The 21,471-nt window shown below is 33.4% G+C and overlaps 1 protein-coding gene across 1 annotated transcript in view; it reads right to left on the reverse strand.

The window, feature by feature from the left end:
- Positions 1 to 1,410: 1,410 nt before the first annotated feature.
- LOC132556769 (unconventional myosin-Ia-like) overlaps positions 1,411 to 21,471 on the reverse strand; it is a 41,996-nt gene continuing 21,935 nt past the window's right edge. The window contains exons 12-30 of the mRNA XM_060221210.1: positions 21,307 to 21,393; positions 20,736 to 20,807; positions 20,193 to 20,297; positions 18,301 to 18,363; positions 12,444 to 12,638; positions 12,104 to 12,218; positions 11,301 to 11,356; positions 11,031 to 11,096; positions 10,687 to 10,754; positions 10,184 to 10,400; positions 9,011 to 9,160; positions 8,607 to 8,675; positions 8,132 to 8,293; positions 7,571 to 7,702; positions 6,578 to 6,684; positions 6,078 to 6,213; positions 5,339 to 5,491; positions 3,099 to 3,235; positions 1,411 to 2,456 (exon numbers count right to left, since the gene is read on the reverse strand). Coding sequence (XP_060077193.1) covers positions 2,336 to 2,456; positions 3,099 to 3,235; positions 5,339 to 5,491; positions 6,078 to 6,213; positions 6,578 to 6,684; positions 7,571 to 7,702; positions 8,132 to 8,293; positions 8,607 to 8,675; positions 9,011 to 9,160; positions 10,184 to 10,400; positions 10,687 to 10,754; positions 11,031 to 11,096; positions 11,301 to 11,356; positions 12,104 to 12,218; positions 12,444 to 12,638; positions 18,301 to 18,363; positions 20,193 to 20,297; positions 20,736 to 20,807; positions 21,307 to 21,393 — 2,211 coding nt within the window. The 3' untranslated portion in view covers positions 1,411 to 2,335. The remainder of the gene's footprint in view (positions 2,457 to 3,098; positions 3,236 to 5,338; positions 5,492 to 6,077; positions 6,214 to 6,577; positions 6,685 to 7,570; positions 7,703 to 8,131; positions 8,294 to 8,606; positions 8,676 to 9,010; positions 9,161 to 10,183; positions 10,401 to 10,686; positions 10,755 to 11,030; positions 11,097 to 11,300; positions 11,357 to 12,103; positions 12,219 to 12,443; positions 12,639 to 18,300; positions 18,364 to 20,192; positions 20,298 to 20,735; positions 20,808 to 21,306; positions 21,394 to 21,471) is intronic.

Raw genomic sequence — 21,471 nt, forward strand, 5'->3', positions numbered from 1 at the left:
ATGTATCAAATGGCCGATTATCCTCGTATAAATCCACTGAATGTGACGTCTATGGAAGGAAAGCCACTATTTTCAAACATGAGTCCAATAAACAATAATTGATGTTTGTTCAAAAAGGAGCAGCGGTAAAGAAAAAGTAAAAAAACAAACAAATTGTTACGTATATCATTGATGGATTAAAGAAATAAAAGTTCCAAATCAATTTCTTTCCATCTTTTACAAAATACTTTTTAATTGGTGAAACTATTTTTATAGCTGTCATGTTATTTGTTTAATGAGATATCTTGAAAATGGCAATTCAAAGTTGGGAAAACTTGTGCCTGATCTAAATGATATCTGTGTTAATCAAATCAAAAAATTACATTGAATAGCATTTGCAGGCAAGTAAAAAATGTCTGAAGGACTGACATTACAAATAAGACCGCAAAAAAGGCCACGCCTTCTAACCAGGCAAATTGTTAAATAGGCAAATTTTCTTGAGCCCAAAAAAAAGGCACATGGCATTGCAGAATAGACAGGTGTCATTAAAACCAATGCACAAAATGAAAACAACATATACAATAGATATGGAAATATAGTCTAAATATGTAAACAAACAGATCTAAGTACAACATATCAGCAGCCAATAAGGCACCATTAACATATTGCATACAAATCACCCCTCAATAATACCTCAATACATCCACACTATCACCATGGTCTTTTGTCATAGTGATGCATGGCGATGCACCAAATCCTATATTGTGCTAAGCACTATGTCAAATTAAGATAAGATAGCACTTGGTAAGTTATCCTTTCAATATATATATCGATAATGAACCTCTGATTACTTTTAGAAGTACAGTTAATGTTGAATTTAAAAATCAATTTACAACATCTGTCTCAAAGTGTTAGTAATATACTGAAACATTAAAGGTTTAAGTACTTGTACAATGTACCTTCAAATCTATACTAATTTCAATTATTTTGATCTTATGGTTATCAAATGCTACAGTATATATCAGAATTCTAATTACATATACTATCATTTATCATTAGACTAGAGGTCACATTACTATCAATGATGAAAAATTACAATCTGATTTCGTTTAACAAATATCGTATATGGTATTGGTCTTCTAACTTCACTTGGTTCAGATCAATAGTAAATAAATGCATTAACAAAATATCTGTAAAAATCAACAAAAAAGTTCTGGCTAACATATGATATCTAGCACAGCTATAATGAGTAAACACAGAGATTAACAATGTATAAATAGCACTATATGTAGATAAGCTCATTGACATCACAATATCTGTATAATATTCGTCACTTATGATTCATACACTTCCAGTAAAAAAAAAAAATCCCAAACACAAACCCATACATTTTGTTGTATACATGACATCAGTGGAACTGATCTGCATCAGACTGACATCAGTTAAGAGTTAATCATTTGTTTGTCACTTGGTTAATGCAGAATACACAAAGCATGGATATGTAAGGATTATGATGTATACCAACAAAAATCCAAGTAAGAAATTCTCAGAAATTATGTGTATACATTTGTCCCAAAAAGGTGTCATCCACAATTTTTCAATAATAGACATGACAACCTTGTTATATCTTTTGGATTTTAAGGATGAAAAAGTTTGTTATTCAAGAAACAAGGAAACCTTTGTCATGTAATGTTATTATGAAGATGTCTTTTCTTATGATATTAAAGGAAAACATTACAGAAATAATAAATGTATTTATAAAAATCTGCAGAGTAGCTCTAGTGTCATCAAACATACAGCAAAACCTTCCATTCTACTTAGAACAACACTAATGCTCTCCTATCCAAGGCTGGATTATTAACACCATTGTCCCTGATGTCGAGCTTCCTCACATATTTGGAATTGACCCTTTTAAGGCACCACCACATACACACAGCCTCCACATGCATGTGCCACATCAACAGACACTTCTACACCTTTAAGGATGTGCCACATCCCAGAAACATAAAACGATCCTCTATGGATGCGGCTTATATCACTTTATGACACATAAAACCCCTCTTATCATTGTGCCACAATAAAACCCATGTATGGATGTGGCACATCACTTAAGACACATAAAATCTATCTTATTGAACCTCTGAATGTGGCATGTTCACCTTTGCATGCACCATATCCAAAGACAAATGTAAACCTCTCAATGGATATGCCACATAAACAAACAGACAATAAACTTCACTATGGATATGACACATCAACAGACAGACAATAAACTTCACTATCGATGTGACACATCAACAGACAGTCATTAAACTTCACTATGGATGTGCCACACTCCCAGACATTCAAAACTCCTCTACGGCTGTAGAACATCCATGACATTTTTCCTTCTTTGGATTTTTATACCACCAACAATGTCTTGTACTCCATTTTGGAAGTTCAGTTGAACAGATGTTGACCCAAACTGTGCAGAAAATCTGGAATTATTAAAAGAATTGTCATATATATATCAAATAATGATAGTCTGAATAACTTAAATAGCCATAAACATACTAACATAAAGTTGATTGAATAAAAAACAGGCAATGAGTTTGCAAAATTAATGCAAAATATTCCTCTAGAATCATTCTTATATCCAACGCATTTCTTTACCCAGTTTGAAACAAAATTTGTGGAAGTAATGAAACCTAATAACAAGACACTATATTTGTACAAAATCACACACTTCATTTACCTCTAAATAATTGTACTGTTCAAATGGTTAGTCTTCATAGGAAAAGTCATAACAAAAGATGAACTTGGTATGATTCTGTGTGCTTCTTGTTACTCAGTTAAAAGCATCTGTACAACTAGCTAGATTTTCTGCTTTCATACTTACTGTTTAGATAGATATCTGAATACAACACACCTGTGATGTACTGCTTTGTATCTCAAGTTCGATATTCCGTGTCTCATACTTACTGTTTAGATATCTGAATACAAGACACCTGTGATGTACTGCTCTGTATCTCAAGTTCGATATTCTGTGTCTCATACTTACTGTTTAGAAATCTGAATACAAGACACCTGTGATGTACTGTTCTGTATCTCAAGTTCGATATTCTGTGTCTCATACTTACTGTTTAGATATCTGAACATTAGGTGGCTGTGATGTACTGTTCTGTATCACCAGGTATGTTTTAGCCACTGCCTCGATGGCATGATCACAGCAAAACAGGAAATCTCCCTTCTTTGACAGCTTATCACCATTTTCATGCTAACCATTAAAAAAAATTGTTTTAAAAGTCTTCTTTTGTCCATTTGTTTATATACTATTACATTGTCAGAAATAACTTATATTGAAACAATTTATTCATTTTCTGTACATAGTATGTGAATGATATATATGTGTAACACCATTTCATAGTCAAAAAATTTAAAATTTCAAATGAAATCTAAATTTGTGAATTTTGTAGTAAAATAATGCTAAACTAACCATGTATGTTATATGTATCATACTGAAATTACTAGAACATTAAATCTGTTCTTCAGTTCTTTAAAAGTTACAAATTAATATATTGATCATATAAATAGATGGGTTTCTTCTGATCCTTTAAACATGACATTTTAATGAAAATGATAGATTAATTTTATGTGTGGAATTTCAAAGACATGTGAATATTAAAACAAAATTAACAATGGTCCATGTTAAAACTAAATTAATACATATACTAGAATATATGACAATAGTTAAACTATTTTAATCATGAAATAAGCAAACTGCAGCATTTTGATCTCTGAGATCTTGTTTGAAATTCAAAATTTGTTCTGAAAAAAATTCAAACAAAAGACAAAGAATTACATTAAAATTTGTGCAAAGTAAACAACTGAAGACATAGTGAAGCTCAAAGTATGACAATGGCACATGTAACTCACTGCTGGATCAGACGGTAGCTCTTCCTCTTCTGTCTAATGTACCGTAAACAAGGGAGACAACTATGAATTACCACAACACAAGGCATATGTCATGACTAAGTACCGATATGGTAAATGAGTCAAGGGAGGTAAATCATAGCCATGATACTACACAGGATACCAACAACATAAAATTATTCTAGGAAGGTTCAAGTAACAAAAGGTGAAAAAGAAACATCTAAGGTCTTACATTAAGGTAATTTGGAAGTTAATACAGGAAAGTGTTTGAACAAATTTAAATATTCCAAAAAGGGCAGACAACTCTAAGACAACTAGTGAATTACAGTTTTAGGGAAATCCTAAAGCAATAAAGTTGCTAGCACTAAAACTATGATGGCAGACACAGGTAACACAATAATCGGGTCCCCTCATAATAAATTGGCGAGAGGTTTGATATACTTCTGGAAACACTTTGTATGTAAGTCTGCATTCCAATTTGAGTCAGTCTTGACTAAATGATCCCATAGCCTTGTCATGTAATTATATAAATACTTCATTTTTGGAGCTATTTCTTTGTAAAATGAAATTACAATAAAACCAGTCATATGATAAAAATGAATCAGTTGTGTACTGAGAGACCACTTTCAGAATCACTTTAAGTGTTTTATTAAATCATGCTAATACAAATTCTTGAAGGAATGCTTGTCAAGAGTACATGCAGAAATATATGGTGGTGTCAAGATAAGCAAGGTCTTGATGAAACCAAATATGACAATCGTTAATGTTAAAACCGCATTCTATGGATGTCATGTTAATCCACACACAAAATACTGCTGGTAGGAAGTAGGAATAATGAAATCCTTTCCTGACGCCTGATTCATCCGACCACCGCTAATTAAAGATGTCTGGATTCATGACCACTGATTTTTCTCTTGACTTTTATCCCAAACATGCCTTGAACCCTTTGTACATTTCTTATCCTCCAATTACCTATCTTGATTCACCCTTGATCTCTGTACATTTCCCTCTTGACCCTTGAACTTTGTACAAATATTTGTCCTGATCTCTTATAACTCTCATAGATCTATATGCAAGTACAGGAGGTCTTTTCACTGTGGGAGGAAACCAAATTTCCTGGCAAAAATCAATGCAGTTAGGCCAGTAACAACATTTATTGTCAGTTCAATCATGGATTTGTTGCATTCCACACTTTCTATCATTATTAACCACGGAGTCCTAACCTCTGTTCACTCACTTCCTTTGAACCCTGACCTCTGATACTCAATCTCCATTGACTCCAGACTCTTAATCTCCTTTTATTAAAAAAAACTCTCTTTCTCCTTGTTATTGACTTCTGACCCAACATCACCCTTGTTTTGTTAACCTCTGACCTCTAATCACCCCTTGTAGTTGACTTTTAACCCCCAATTCCCCTTTTCTTCTGACATTGACAACACATGCTCACCTTTTGAAGGTGAAGGACGACTAGGGAGTCTCTGAAGGGACTCAGTGATATCCTTTTGATTTCAGCGACAGGAATGCGGTACTTGACCATCATGGTATGGTGTTCTATCACTAATATGGCCTGTGTACTGATCACCAGTAGCTGGTCAACCATCTGTAAATAAACTCATCTGTCAGTGAAATACTTTCAATTGTTATTATTGTGTTTGAAATTTTCTTCTTTGTTCCACCCATCCTTTAGAACCCCTTCTGGCATTTCTGATGCGTTCTGTTTGTTCTTTTTATGTATATCTGAAATCTGATGTTAATTTTCATTTTCTCTGAGACTGATGAACCTCAAGTAAGCTAAAACAAAATATTCTTATTTAATTTAAAAAATCTCCAATTCAATGGAAAATCATGAAAGTGTGAATTTTATTGCACAAAGTTGAGACAATGGAAACCTGTAGCCACACAACATGTTATAAAATGTGTTTTTATTTCAATATTACAAAAAAGATAATGAAAATGTAATGCAAAGAAGAAAATTCGCCATCTTTGTGAAAGCAGATTTGGCAACAATTAGAAAAGATGGAATAAAACAGAACATTACATACTGGTACCTGGTATTGTCTAAATTCAAACCTGAATACACGTCAGAGAATATGAAAAGGAAAACCACAACTTTAAAAACTATTATGTACAAGAATATACAAATGAACCAGTTTAAGATAAAATATTATCAGTTTTTAAACCCATACCTTTCCATTGGCTCTGTTGACCTTTTTGACAGCATCTGCAAAAACAACGTGGTTGTCATTGGCTACTTCGTTCATTTTCTTCCATTTGGGGTTTTGTCGCAGATTTTGATAATCACCAGCAAATTGCATGGAGACCCTGAAAACAAAATCAGTCATAAAAATTGGAAAAATGTCTATCAGTTGGTTGTTTTCACAAATAGTAACAATGGAAATTAATTTGACCCTGGAACAAGGTTTCGTCCTAGGTATTAATCCTATAACATGGATTTGTACGTATAAGATTTTGTAAATAAGACTACACTACACTTTATTTGAAGATCAGAACTCTATTCTTTAATTACTGATTTCCTTGTTAACTCTTTAATCCAAATAGTGTTACACTACATAAAAGAGAGTTCAAAATGGTCACCTAATTAAAAAAAGTATAAAATTTGGGGTTATAATCTGTGTTTATAACTGGTTAAATAAACTATAGCCCAGTCTATATACAAGGTTCTTACGTTTGTGTATATCCCTCCTTCTTATCTTTGAATAGGTCACTGGCAGTGACCTTCTCTTTCATCTTGTATCTCTCAGCCGTGTCAAACTTCTCTCTGTATTTCGCACACTAAAACAAAGGCCAAATAATCAACTAATGTAGAAATAGGTAGAACATGATCACATTAGACTTAAATCTAACTAATGGATTTTACTTCATATAGTAAAATAATAAATAAATAATTTTTTTTTTTTTTGTAATTTTTTATTTTTAAGCATTTTTTACAAGTATAGTTAACATCACATAAGCATACACACACTCCACACACAGAAACTTCCATACTTGTATAGGATTGCAACTATTTGTGAATCAATAACTTAAGTATATTGTAGATGATATCCTAGTTTACACAACATTCTTATCTTCATAGTTGCCATCAGCATTAGAATATTGCAATCAGGGTTCATCCATAGATATATGATTAAGAAAATATGGTTTACAAAAACCAATTACCATTTCTATATACACAACAAAACACATGCCTTTGTCATCTTTATTACACACACACACTTTCCTTCCACATAGAGAGACAGAGAGACAGAGAAAAAGAAAGAAAAGAAATGAGAGGGTGATAGTGGGCTAAACATTCATATCACATCTATGTATCTCACTCACCAACAATGTCTTTTTCACTTACATTTTGAAATCCTCACACACTTTAGAGGAGAATAGCAGAGATAAAAAGAGACAAGCAAGGAACAAGACAGAGGGCTAGTGGAAGAGAGAAAAATTATATATGAGTATATTGAAAATCTAAAATACACAATGAAAGGTCATTTTTAATAAATAAATAATAATAAAAATTAATTAGGTGATAATATCAACATGAAACAAAATGTGATAGATATGTTAACACATGATGGCCCCATATCAATAATAAGTAGCTTACCCTTGAATACTATCCTACTAATGCAGTCCTTGGGAAAGGACTAGGCCAGTCTAAGTATATGCTTACCCGCCACCTATGGAAGAAGACCTGTAGTTGGTCTGATGCATCCTTAAAGCGTGGTGAACACTTAGGCCAGTAGGGGTCAGTTGGTGACATGGAGGGCAGACTTTTCTTCATATTCAATAAGAACTGTTTCTTCTACAAACAATGGAAAGTAGATAGATCAGTAATCATTTCTAAGATAAAAGGTTTTGTTAAACTAGACTGATATTGTTTCATGAATGTGTAAAATTAGATCGCATAGAACTAATACTTGCTAGTTTCTTTTATGCATTTGAGATTAAGGGTTAAGTAACGGCAACTGTGGTCAACATGCAGTAAAGAGACATAATTAGAACTTGTACAATTTTCAACATATAGTGAAATAATTTCAGAATATCCAAAGCAACAAAATATTGGGACTCAAAAGTCATTAATGAAGCTGATCAATTATAACTGTTTTATATCATCCCTATAATACAGTAAACAATGTGACACTGACATATTCCACATAGCTTTTAACAGCAGGTCAGGTGAACTGCTGGGCTCCAAGTATGGTTATTGATTTGGATTTTTATTTTAACCTACCAATGCAACCTGGATGAACTTGACAATTTTGGGGCCCGCCTGGGCTCGGAACTTCTTCCTGTACTCTTTACGAACTTTCCAGCCAAGGAAATATTTCCTGATAATAGCCACAGCCCACAGTTCCAATTTCTCTCTCTTCAGCTTCTTCAGCAGCACACGTGCCTGAACAAACACACACAGAGTTATCTCCCTTACTTCATAAACTGTCGATACCAACATCAAATTAAATCAGAAGGAGGTTTACAGTCTACTGTGACATTTTATAATGCAATTAAACTAAAACACTGGTGATTCCATAACAAGCAGTACTAGCTGTTTTTCCCCCAAGTTCAACTTTTAAAAAGAGGTGACCTAGATTTGGATTTCTGAAATTATCAGCAATTGCAGTATATGGCATATATAAATTACATAACATACTTGTGAACTGCTTATTCTCCTGCCCATAAATTACAATAGGTTGATATAAAGATCTTACCCTCCAGCCACGGACAAAGCACTGTAACACCAAGGTAGCTCTCTTTGTCCTATGATATTGTTTCTGGGCCTGTAATATGCAGAATTTAAGTTTAACAACTACACAATATTTCATCGTAATTTACAAAACAAGGAAAATGTGTGTAACATATGAATGCCATTGCTTCTATGCAAATCAGCTTAGGCAGGTACCTTTAAGTTCCTGAGTACCTCAATTGTCCGTATCCAGTTTTCCTACTCTGCTTCTATCCCTGAACAGTAAATGTAAATGGACTTATTACATTTATAGCCTCGATTCTCAAGCAGTTTTAATTTATATGTATACATCCTTTATATTTTCAAAATGCATAAGTTTCCATGTATGTAGTAATACTGCTTAATTAAAGATCTATTGTTGTGACTTACCCAGAATCCTCTGAACCGAGCAGCAATGATGACCTGACTAGCCCTCATTAGCTGGTACAGTTTCTGTTGTTTCCATCCTTTGTATGTTTTCTGTATCATCACAGCTAGGTAGTGCATACGGTCTCGTCGCCTCTCCTCCATATCAAATAACTACAGCAAAAATCTTACAATATATCACTGTTTCCTCTCCTCCGTATCAAATAACTACAGCACAAATCTCACAATATATCACTCAGTTTCCTCTCCTCCATATCAAATAACTACAGCACAAATCTCACGATATATCACTCAGTTTCCTCTCCATATCAAATAACTACAGCACAAATCTCACAATATATCACTCAGTTTCCTCTCCTCCATATCAAATAACTACAGCACAAATCTCACAATATATCACAATTGTTTTCAGTGGATAAACATTGTGTCCTCTCCTCCATATCAAATAACTACAGCACAAATCTCACAATATATCACTCAGTTTCCTCTCCTAGTGTCCATATCAAATAACTACAGCTTTGTTATGTTTAATAATATATAATTATATACAAATCTCACAATATATCACTCAGTTTCCTCTCAAATCTCACAATATCAAATAACTACAGCACAAATCTCACAATATATCACTCAGTTTCCTCTCCTCCATATCAAATAACTACAGCACAAATCTCACAATATATCACTCAGTTTCCTCTCCTCCATATCAAATAACTACAGCACAAATCTCACAATATATCACTCAGTTTCCTCTCCTCCATATCAAATAACTACAGCACAAATCTCACAATATATCACTCAATTTCCTCTCCTCCATATCAAATAACTACAGCACAAATCTCACAATATATCACTCAGTTTCCTCTCCTCCAATCACAAAGTCTCATCTCCCCTCCTCAATATAAAATAACTATACAAATTTCAAAAGTGCAGCACTTTTTAATTCTTTACCCTTGAATAATGGATGATGTTCAAAATGTACTCTGGAATAGCATGTGATAAGAAAATCCTATCATGTTAATTTGATCAGAGTTATATGTGTTCGTAAGATATCTTATACACAAACTTTAACATCTTTCAGATGGAATTCAATTATACAAACAAATTTGTTAAAAGATAGAAAAGATCGTTAAAGAAAACCTATAGTGTGGTACTTTTTTTAAGCAACAATCTTACCATACGGGGGTTTCTGATAAAGATCTTAGATTTTCCAAAGGCATATTCTTCACTAGAGATATTCTGGGCTAAACAGATGATTTTCACACCCTCTTTAGGGTCACCTGTCCAGTGAGGCCACGTCTCATTGGCCAACATCTTGTATCGGTAAAGGAATTGTGGGTAGCTCTGTCGGAAGGCATAACCAGCCCTTCTCACCCGTACATTCTCCATCAACCTATTATATAGAATGTATATATTATATAGCAAAACTTAACTGTTCTTGAATACATCGCATGGCATCAATGTAAGACGAGGGACAAAAAACTATGATATTAGGTCATATGCTCTCTATAAATGCCAATACAATAAGCTGAATGTGATTCCCAATGTATCCTTGCATAACCATAAGAAATAAATAATTAGTAAGTTTAGATTAAAGACCTCCACGTTTTGAAAGTGGCACAGATTATAATTTGCATCAGATGAATCTAAATGTCTTTCATTTAATGTTTAACACTCACCCAAGATACCGGACTTGATGTCGCACAATGTCCAGTGTGAAGACACCAGGTTTCTTCTGGTCATTTGGCTAAAATTGACGACAAACAAATATTAAAAAGACCTTTGTAGGGGTGATGCTATAGTGTGAAAATTTTTTATCCATGGGATCATAGGATATTTTGTACTTGAGGTTATCATGGTGGATACACACACAGATGCATAGACAAAATAGTTACTATACCCCAACCCCCACCCCCACCCACACCCTCATCCCCATTGCATAAGTGGAAGGGGGAGGCGTTCTTCCTTATTCATTAACACAGACGTTATATGTAAATAATTCAAAATATGTTTTATGACTTACCTTAATACACCTGACATAATTTGGATTCTTGGATAGAAGATTTTTCATCAGTTCTGTAACAGACACCTGAAACCAAGAAAGAATAAACTTTGAATATAAATCAGTGCATAGCAAGTGATGTCTCTTAAAATGTATAAATTGAGGCATATTGCCTAAAGCTTTGTAAAGAGAACCTTCAGGTTAGTAGGACACAATTAAAGCATTTATTTGCAGAAATATTATAATATTTGAGTTTCATGAAAGATCTGATCTAAAGTAAGGTTTCCTTACCTTGAATTGAGATCCAGTTGTAGCTGGCCTTTTAAGAGACTTCAGGGCTGGGTTACCTGGAATAGCGACAAGATTTTTTACATACAGAGCGAACAGAAATTATGCCCAACCATCATGTATAAAAATCCTCTTTAAACACCACAAATTCTGCTTTTTAGATAAGAAAGAAAAAAACTATGAAATGTTAAAACATGTCTGTTGATATTTCTGTAAACCAATGCTAAAGAATAGGAAAAGCTATGAAGGTTATTTCTCAAAATATCATACATTAATAACTTAAGTATACAACAAAGATATAAAGTTGGCATCATCTGATTGGTGTGTATCCATCCTGTAATGCGTGATACAAGTTTAGCTGGAATATTACTTGGTCCCTCGTGAACCAATAACATTGGGTTAATATTCTAATTATATTGAGCGGGCTGAGGTATCCACTCTATCATTTAACTATGTTTAAAGTTTGGTTATATCTGGACTCGCTCAACAAATCTAAATGCAAAACTTTAAAATGAAATGTTAAAGACGACAGTTGTATCCCCAATGTTGTCTTCCACATTGCAACGTCACAACAAATTGAGATGAAAATCCCATAAAAAAATTTCAAAATCGAATTGTACGTAAATGATACATGCAACGCCACATCTATTCCCACGCTAATATTTCTTTGTGATATCATAGTCCTAGATCTAAGAGTCCGTGTGATGATTGACAGTAAAAGTCAACTAATGGATTATTTATATACATAATAATGAGATCTCAAAATAATTCTTTATCTTTAATGATATGTAGAATTTGACTTGTACCTTCAGGGAAAAGATCCTTCAAGAGAGGATGATCACAGGCAAACATGGCTTGAGAGAGGTCACGGAAGAGTAGATCGTTGTTTTTGTCTATAAATCCCTCCACTTTGTAAGTCACCTGTTCACAAAATATTTTAAAAAAACTTTCAACCAAATATTTAACTTCCATTTCATAAACATAATATTTGTTCATATTTAATGTAAAAATGAAAATTTTGAGTCAATGTAAAAAATTAACAGATCACAAACTATATTTACAAATGTTTCAGAAACAGTTTTAAAGAAATCAAAATTAACTGATTTATGGATATTCTAAAGTTGGTATAATTTACTGTTTACTAACATTTCCAGCGTAATGCTTGAGACGAAAGATATCATGGGCTAATGTTCTGTCCGACTGATTTTTTTTACATCCTCTGCTCTCATAGTGGGGATGGTTACCACAGGCTACATTCAGTTTCTCCAGGAAGGTTTTGTCTGTGACATTTCCAGGGCGGAGACATTCCTCATCCAGCATAGCTAGGATGCCAACATTTGGCTGTAAAAAGCAAAGAACAGATTATTTAGAAGCATTACATTTAATTAACCACAGTGAAGTGGAACCATAGTTAAAAGTTGACTCATCAAATTAATTTCCATTATATATATATTATATTAAAAATGTTTGAAATTTGTACTTTTCTTCAAATGAAATGACGTTCAAGTAACAAATGAATTTTTTGTTATATTCTATCAGGAGAATTTGTATTACAGTTGCTATTTCTTTTGTATCAACTCATTATTTTGCTGTTGTTTGATCATCTCTAAACACAGTCAGAATATCATTGGTGAATAGTAACAGCATATGGTTGCCTTTCAAATCAATATTACCACGAGTTTAATCAATCTAATCATGATTTAGAAATTAACACTGTAGTAAATGAACATGTTATGGAAATATAATATTAAGTTTGATTGTATGTTAATTAAATACCGGTAAATAAGCTATTTCTATACATAAAAAAAATCATCTCTCTGCAGAAAAGAACCAAAAATATTAGATCCTCACAGGATTAGGTGTACAATAAATAAATATAAAAAATTCTTTGAAATATATCTGAAAATGAAAACATCTTCATGGTTACTTTACTTGAAGTTGGAGTTAAATGTCAACTGCTTTCTGTTCTGTGTATACAATTTAATTAAACAGGTAGAATATTTAGCAGTAGAGTCCAAATTCCCTGTCAATTCTAAATTAGTTTTCCAAGAGAAAGTCCAAGGATTCAGTGTAAACAGCAGTGGAAAATTCAAACAGAAAGGCAAGAACACTTAAATGCCTGATGAGACGAAGCAGAGCAGAAGCCAAGTATAATTATATGTAAGGTAAATAAAAAATGGTTAGCATTTCCATCCATAATCATATTCAAATTACTGTACAGCAAATTCAGTAGACATGTATTATACAGTCCTATTTTTACCAAATTTCAGGCCACATTCAGAAAAGAAAACCTACTTAAATAAGTAGAAAACTGTTTTGTACCTTAATTTTACAGCATTGTACATTGAAGGTATGTAAAAAAAAATTTAACTTTAAAATCCTTGTTCTTGCTTATCTCTGATTAAATTAATACACATTATTACATCAGTGCTTACTGAAGAGTAAGACCTTTGGAGTTTCAATTCTACTTCTTTGAACTGAGACATTAGGAGACATGTAATGTTTTTTATTCCAGAAGACTTATGACTTAAAAGATCTATTATGAAGTAAATAATAGCTTCACAAAACTCCAAATTGACAAGAGTTATCATCTTAATTAATTACCGATATACTCTACAGATGCTCGTCATAAACAATAAAGGGAGGTCTCCATTTTCTTAAGGAAGGTCATCATAAAAACACTCATTATTCACCAAACCCCCATATAAACACTGATCAATACATACATCAACTAACATTGACTGTACTTGAACTTACAAGTTTTCAGTCTGTGACTCAATGTATTTTAACAAAAAGAGAAATTTATTTTCATAATGCTATTGGTCAAATATTAAAGGTTTTACATTGTAAGATATATCGACCATTTAGAGAATACAGCTTTGGAAAGCAAGGCAACAATATGTGCAAAAAATACTCAAAAGACACAACATCAGAGAACAGCTAGTACTGATTTGTGCAAATCACACATAGTAATGATGTGCTTATCCCAATATCATTTTAATATTCATAGCGAGGGGATGATTAATACATAACAACAGATCCTTTACTGAACATACAGTGTTGATATATATCAAACTGAAAAACGCTCTTTTAACCTCATTGCTAAGGGTCCCCTTCACCCGTGACCACACTTCACAGAGGTACAGCGAACATATAAAGATGTGATACTAGTGTACACTGTGATGACCACTTTAACAAAGGGTGTTGTGGTAAGACTTAAACAGAAACCTACAATTTAGCATGAAATAAATAGATTTTATACAATGATGTAATTACATCAACAGGTGAGTGAATCAAAAATATATTAATGCCATTTAACAAAACAGAATCTAATATATTTCATCCATTTCTTGAACTGAAAGAAGAATTGTCTTAAAAACAGATTTCAACATACTTTTTTGTTCCTATAATTAATGTTACAAATATCTCCATATTGAAAGCAAATCAAAGCAACCATTCCGTTTTGAATGCTACAGGAAACATGAAAAAGGAAAACATATATGAAAGCCTTTTACAAGAAAATCTCACACCAAGTTGTCTTACCATGTATTTACTTTTACCGGAGGTCTAACAAAACAAAGACATACAGATATAATGCAAATGGAGGTCCGACGACCGAATGGTGCATTATACGTGCTTACATAGGCAGAGTGGGTTAAGTGCATGGAATATTTTATTTTGTTGTTGTATTGATAATGGAAAGTGATAATATAATAGTAAATGGTACGTAAGTGCTTAGGATGTTTCATAATAATGGCTAAGGAAAGGGAAGACAAGTACAGCGTACAATGTAGGGAAAATTAGTATATATAACTATGAATGCTCTTATAATGTTCTGTATTTTCGATTGAAATTTAAGCTGTTGTTACTGATAATAAAAGAAAAGAAGCGATTCAAGATAATTGCCAAGCTAAGGAATTGTTTCCAATATCAAAACTAAAAGCATTTTTGTTTGTATTGCTAAATTAATTGCCCCATCAACAGGGTCACTTTGAGGCAGGAACTCTTAATTTCAAAGATTTTATAGCATGTTAAGGTCATGATATAATTCTTACTGAACCACATATATGGCTTTATCTTCAATTCAAAACTTTCAAGAACCATCCCATGGTTACCATATGGCCACTCTAAGACAGGAAATCTCCTTCAGCTAGGCTTTAGACTTAAGCAATTCCATTGCCTTTATATAATGTTATTTTAGCAGGTCTCCATCAATTAAAATGACTTTAACCCAGTTTTATATTGTATATTGTCTACACGATAACTATTGAACTGATCAAACTCTGTACTACAAACTAACTTAAGATAAATCAGTATGTAAGGAATTAACTATCATATGTACTTATATGGTCTTACAAGAGTTATCTATCTTGAATTGGTCATTGACAGCATCATAATACAACCTGTTGTTTATGACTTCACAATACCTGCCTTCTTGTTTAGAGAGAACTTCTCTTTAGCTCTGTTGAGTGTCAGACTAATAAACCAGAGATCTCAGGTTTGAAACCTCATAAAGGCATTGAAATAAAAAAAAAACCTCGGTTACATTGTCCAAAGCCAATGGTATGTGCATGATCAATGGGTACCATTAAACACTAGAAAACCAGTCCCTAGTTTACTGTGATTGATGTACCCCTTTTAACAAACATAGATATATGCTGACATTGCATGTTAAAGGGAATTTTGTGCTTATATTTGTAAGAAAATTATGACAAACCAAAACCAGACATTTTATCAAATTTTACCAGCTTATGTTTTTAATACCAACACCGAGTGAAATGTTAGTTTAGACATAACAGATATGTTTGATTAGCACCATAAAACATGCATGCCAATTACCGAGAGATGTCTAGATCAGATGTACAGCTACAGTTCTCTTCTAACCTTACTACCATAAAGTCTTCAAAAAGCATTTGTTAAGAACAGCCTCAGGAACCATTACCCAAACAAAATTCATAAAGTTGAAAATAGTGATTTGTATCCACACCAGTACTTGACCATTTTATAGTTATATTTTCAGTATTAACTTCGCTTGTGTGATTTATCGCTTTGTCAACTGAATGGATCTTAGTCTGTAGTTATCTAAACACCCACTAGGTATATATATTCATACTCGTTTTCTTCGATTATCTCCCTTGAAATGAAAACTATGTAAACAACACTTTCTGCTGAATTTGAAAACAAACTGTAGTGTGTGCAAGCTATCTGTGTCCTATTGTCACCTGTGAGGCACATGGACTACAAGATGAAGAAACTAGTATTTGCTGCTGGCAAACTGTCTTATATTATTAGTTCCAAAGCGGTACAACCGAGAGATCAATATTTAAAGTGTGTAACAATGGTTGGATTTGTCATGATTAAACTGTTTTAAACATAGCTGAAACTGAGAAGTCTGTGTGATAAAGGTGATACACTTCATGTTAATTTCTGTCTCTGTTTCTTGTTTATTGAATGAGTAATAATGAATACTTTCATATGACAGAGGCTTAATTCATGATAAACTGTTTTTAATTTTACAAACCCTATTAGGATGTTAGATGATGTATTTCCTGTTTAAACCCGTTACACAAAGTAGATCCAAGTGTGAGGATGTTAGAAATAGGATATACAGTACAATTACTTACATCACCCTTAGTTGCAGACTGGAAGAAGGAGTAAGCATGTCTATAGATAATGCAATGGGTCACACACCATGCTCATACACAAAGTATATCATATAACTGTTCTGCTTGTAACCTTATTCTCAAACTGCATTCATTATTCATTGAAATGAGTCAACAATTTGAGGTCCATTTCATAAATTCGATTTATAATAATAATCATAGTTTTCTTTATTTCACCAAATAGCTAAAATGACAAGAGATTACTTCACATTCATAAACTCTTTCCTACAGATATAAAAGACATCTTATTGTTGTATCAAAAGGAAAAGTTCTGTTTAAATAAGTAAGATTTTGTTTTTGAGGAAATAAAATGAATGAAATGGCACGTTTAATGCAGAAACAGTAAACATACATACATACAATGATCTTTCATTTTTGATATTGACACTCTATAACTTGCACATGACATGCTTAAATGTATACTTGCCAGCTCTTTCTTTTTATTGGGGCACTGTCGTTTTTTTACTATCATTTTTTATTTTCAAAATGACTGAAAGTCTAAACGTCTAATTCTTTACTCAATTTCCATTCATTTATTATACTGACCAGATTAAACTGTAATTAATTAACCAACATTTTGTCAAACAAAGATTTTGTCCGTCAGTTTCTGACCCAATAAGAAATTTGAGAAGACGGCAAGTATATGGATTCAGAAAGAAACTGACATGCATTTGATAAAATTTATTTTACAAAAGTATAAAAGTTCTCTATATTTATGAGAAGGATGATATCAAAGTCACACAACAAATATTTCCTGGTTTTATCAAAACATCTAACTATAAAGATATGATTTTGGCTCTACCAAAACCCATGGCAGTCAGGAGGCACACAAGATGCTTAACATGGCACAACAAAAAGTTAGGATGTCACTGGGCTTTTTAATAAACATTTTAAAAAGTTTTCTGTCTACATTAAATGAGTATCACCATTTGTTCACATGAAAATACTCATGTTTGAATAAATGACCAACGTTATTCATACCAGTATTTATATCCTATTAATCTACAGATCCAATGAAGCATAAAATGACATCAAATTTACTCAGCCGTGACATTATATAGCTTGAAAACTAAATCACTACACTCAATTCTACAAAGTTGTGGAACTAAGAAAAAATAAAACATGGTGAATTAGTACTTGATACTTTAAGGATCAAGTGTGAAAAATATTGAGATTCTGATTAAAACATGTGGTTAATGTAGTGAAGGACTACAGATAAACTATAAGGAACACCCCTTACAGGGCTCAACATCCATAACAACAGGAGAAATACTCCAAACTCATGTGACATCAGCAAGAAGTCCTATAAATATCTAATCAGTGCCATATCTGTACTATACCTTTTCAATGAGCTCACAGATCACAGAATTGTTGAAGAAGTCAACATGGATCCATTCAATTCCCTGAAAGAAAATTAAATAATTATAAATTCTAAATCTATGGCCATATTATGATAATATATGATGAGGAAAAGTGTTATCACTGAAAATTGTTTTTAAGAGAATCAAGCAGAAACATCAGGTAGGAAAACAAGAGACCCACAGGCCTTAAACGGTCATCTGACTATAAAGACCTACATATGAAAGAGGCCAAACAGGCCTAAAATAAATTGAAATCATGCTACTTCACCAATGCCATTACTCCAGACCTATTGCTTGTAGAAAAAGAAATATTAAGATCTTGACTCACTTAACCGAAGATACCTTGAATATAGGTCAAGATCAATTATTTGAAGAAATTGGTAGCCCTTCATCAATTTATATCAAAGAACCAAAATCAACAGCCTGGACATTTCTATTATTGAGAAGAAGTCATTTGAAGATTTCATACTGGTTTGTAATGATGTCACACTGACTTGCAATGATGTCATACTGACCTAAAGTAATGTCAAGTTGACTATATTATGTCACCAGCAATCAGAATGATGGTTACTATAACATCATTACATGTCACTATGACATCACTAAAGGTGACTATGACATCATTAAAGCATGAAAGTCTGTATGACATCACTATAGGTCAGTCAGACATCACTGAAGGTCTGTCTGATAACCCAGTGGTCAGTATGGCATCACTCGTCAGTATTACATCACTGAAGGTCTGTATAACATCACAATTGGTCAGTTTGACACCACTAAATGTCAGCATGACATCCAACTGGCCAGTATGAAATCATTACAGATCAGTGTGATATCACCAGAGGTCAGTTCAACATCACTGATGATCAGTATGACATTACTATCACTGGTGAGTATGACATCAATGACACATCACCAGTAGTCAGTCTGACATTGCCAGTAGTCAGTCTGACATCACCAGTAGTCAGTCTGACATCACTAGTAGTCAGTATGACATCACTAGTAGTCAGTCCGACATCACTAGTAGTCAGTATGACATCACTAGTAGTCAGTCCGACATCACTAGTAGTCAGTATGACATCACCAGCAGTCTGACATCACCAGTAGTCAGTCTGACATCACCAGTAGTCAGTCTGACATCGCTAGTAGTCAGTTCAGTATGACATCATTAGTAGTCAGTATGACATTGCCAGTAGTCAGTCTGACATCACCAGTAGTCAGTCTGACATTGCCAGTAGTCAGTATGACATCACCAGTAGTCAGTTCAGTATGACATCACTAGCAGTCAGTCCGACATCACTAGTAGTCAGTATGACATCACCAGTAGTCAGTCTGACATCACCAGTAGTCAGTCTGACATCGCTAGTAGTCAGTTCAGTATGACATCACCAGTAGTCAGTCTGACATCACTACAGGTCAGTATGACACCACTAGTAGTCAGTATGACATCACCAGTAGTAAGTATGACATCACCAGTAGTCAGTCTGACATAGTCAGTCTGACATCACTACAGGTCAGTACTACAACTCACTAGTCAGCTTGTCATCACTACTGGTCAACATAGCATCAGTACAATCTATTTTTACCTCGTCATTACTACTGGTCAACATAGCATCAGTACAATCTATTTTTACCTCGTCACCACTACTGGTCAACATAGCATCAGTACAATCTATTTTTACCTCGTCATCACTACTGGTCAACACAGCATCAGTACAATCTATTTTTACCTCGTCATCACTACTGGTCAACATAGCATCAGTACAATCTATTTTTACCTCGTCACCACTACTGGTCAACATAGCATCAGTACAATCTATTTTTACCTCGTCACCACTACTGGTCAACACAGCATCAATACAATCTATTTTTACCTCTTTGATGTACTCATCCTGTTCTTCCTTCAGAGTAAGTTCTATGAATATCTGTTGTAATTTCTCATTACAGTAGTTGATGATGAACTGCTCAAAACTGTTCTCCTATAAAAGATACAATTATAGTTCTGTTAGTCCTGTGTTCTACATTCTTTGTTGTAACACTGTGCTAGAGGATAATGAGAATTGTTTTCTACAACAGCGGGTAAAAACTGTATAATTTTATTGTCTGATCAATCATTCTTATAGCTGTATTTTCTTTTTCTTCTTTTTTTGTTTGTTTTTTGTTTTGTTAAAAGAATTCGAAGAATATACTGATTAAGGAGCTAGAGGTTCGATATGAGGGTAGGACAGTGATTTCCATAATTGTTTTTTAAAGTTGCAATATCAAAAGTCACTGTATAGTTTGTATGGTTGTACCTTCAGTGTCCATCTTACGTTTTACGCATAATGACAATTTTCTACATTTTTGCATTCAAAGGTTTCCTAGACTTAACAATTTCTTAATGTACTATAATGGAAATTGTATAAGGTCTGACCTACCTGAAACACTTCAAATCCATAGATGTCTAAGACACCCATCACTTTACATTTACCAGTGGACTGGGATTTCACCTACAGAATTACAAAAAAAGCAATTCAAGACTACATGCAGAACAAGCCACAGATGTCTAGGACACCCATCACTTTACATTTACCTGTTCAGAACCCTTCCTATACATCAAAGGTTTTACTTGTACAACAGTTCAGAACCCTTCCTATACATCAAAGGTATTACATATACAACAGTTCAGTACCCTTCCTATACATTAAAGGTTTTACCTGTACAACAGTCATTACCCTTCCTATACATAAACAGTATAGCATCTACATCAGCTTCTACAAGAAGAATTCCCTTTTCTCTTACAATTTATTTCCCACAGAAAAGTCTCACATCCAATGTAATTTAGTATCCAGTGGACATGGTTTTTCTATCTAATAAAATATTGTATATTATCAAAGACATATGACATATTTTGTCCAGTAACATCTCATTCTGTTTAACTGATAGAATTATTCAGCGAGATGTGTGGCCAGATTGTAACACAATGGTACAAGACATGTCCAATCTTACCCTAATGCTGTCGTTAATCCTGCCAACCAACCAGGAAAACATGCGGCTATAGATGGCCTTACAGAGGGCATCACGGGCATAGGTTGCCTGTAATATAAGATTTCTCTTTGTAACAGGTTTCCTGAAAGCTCTTACATTTGAAACTTGTTCCTATTTCATTTGCAA

Source organism: Ylistrum balloti, unplaced genomic scaffold (genome assembly GCF_031769215.1).
Source record: "Ylistrum balloti isolate Yb309-2 unplaced genomic scaffold, AGI_CSIRO_Ybal_v1 Utg370590, whole genome shotgun sequence".
Lineage (NCBI taxonomy): Eukaryota > Metazoa > Mollusca > Bivalvia > Pectinida > Pectinidae > Ylistrum > Ylistrum balloti.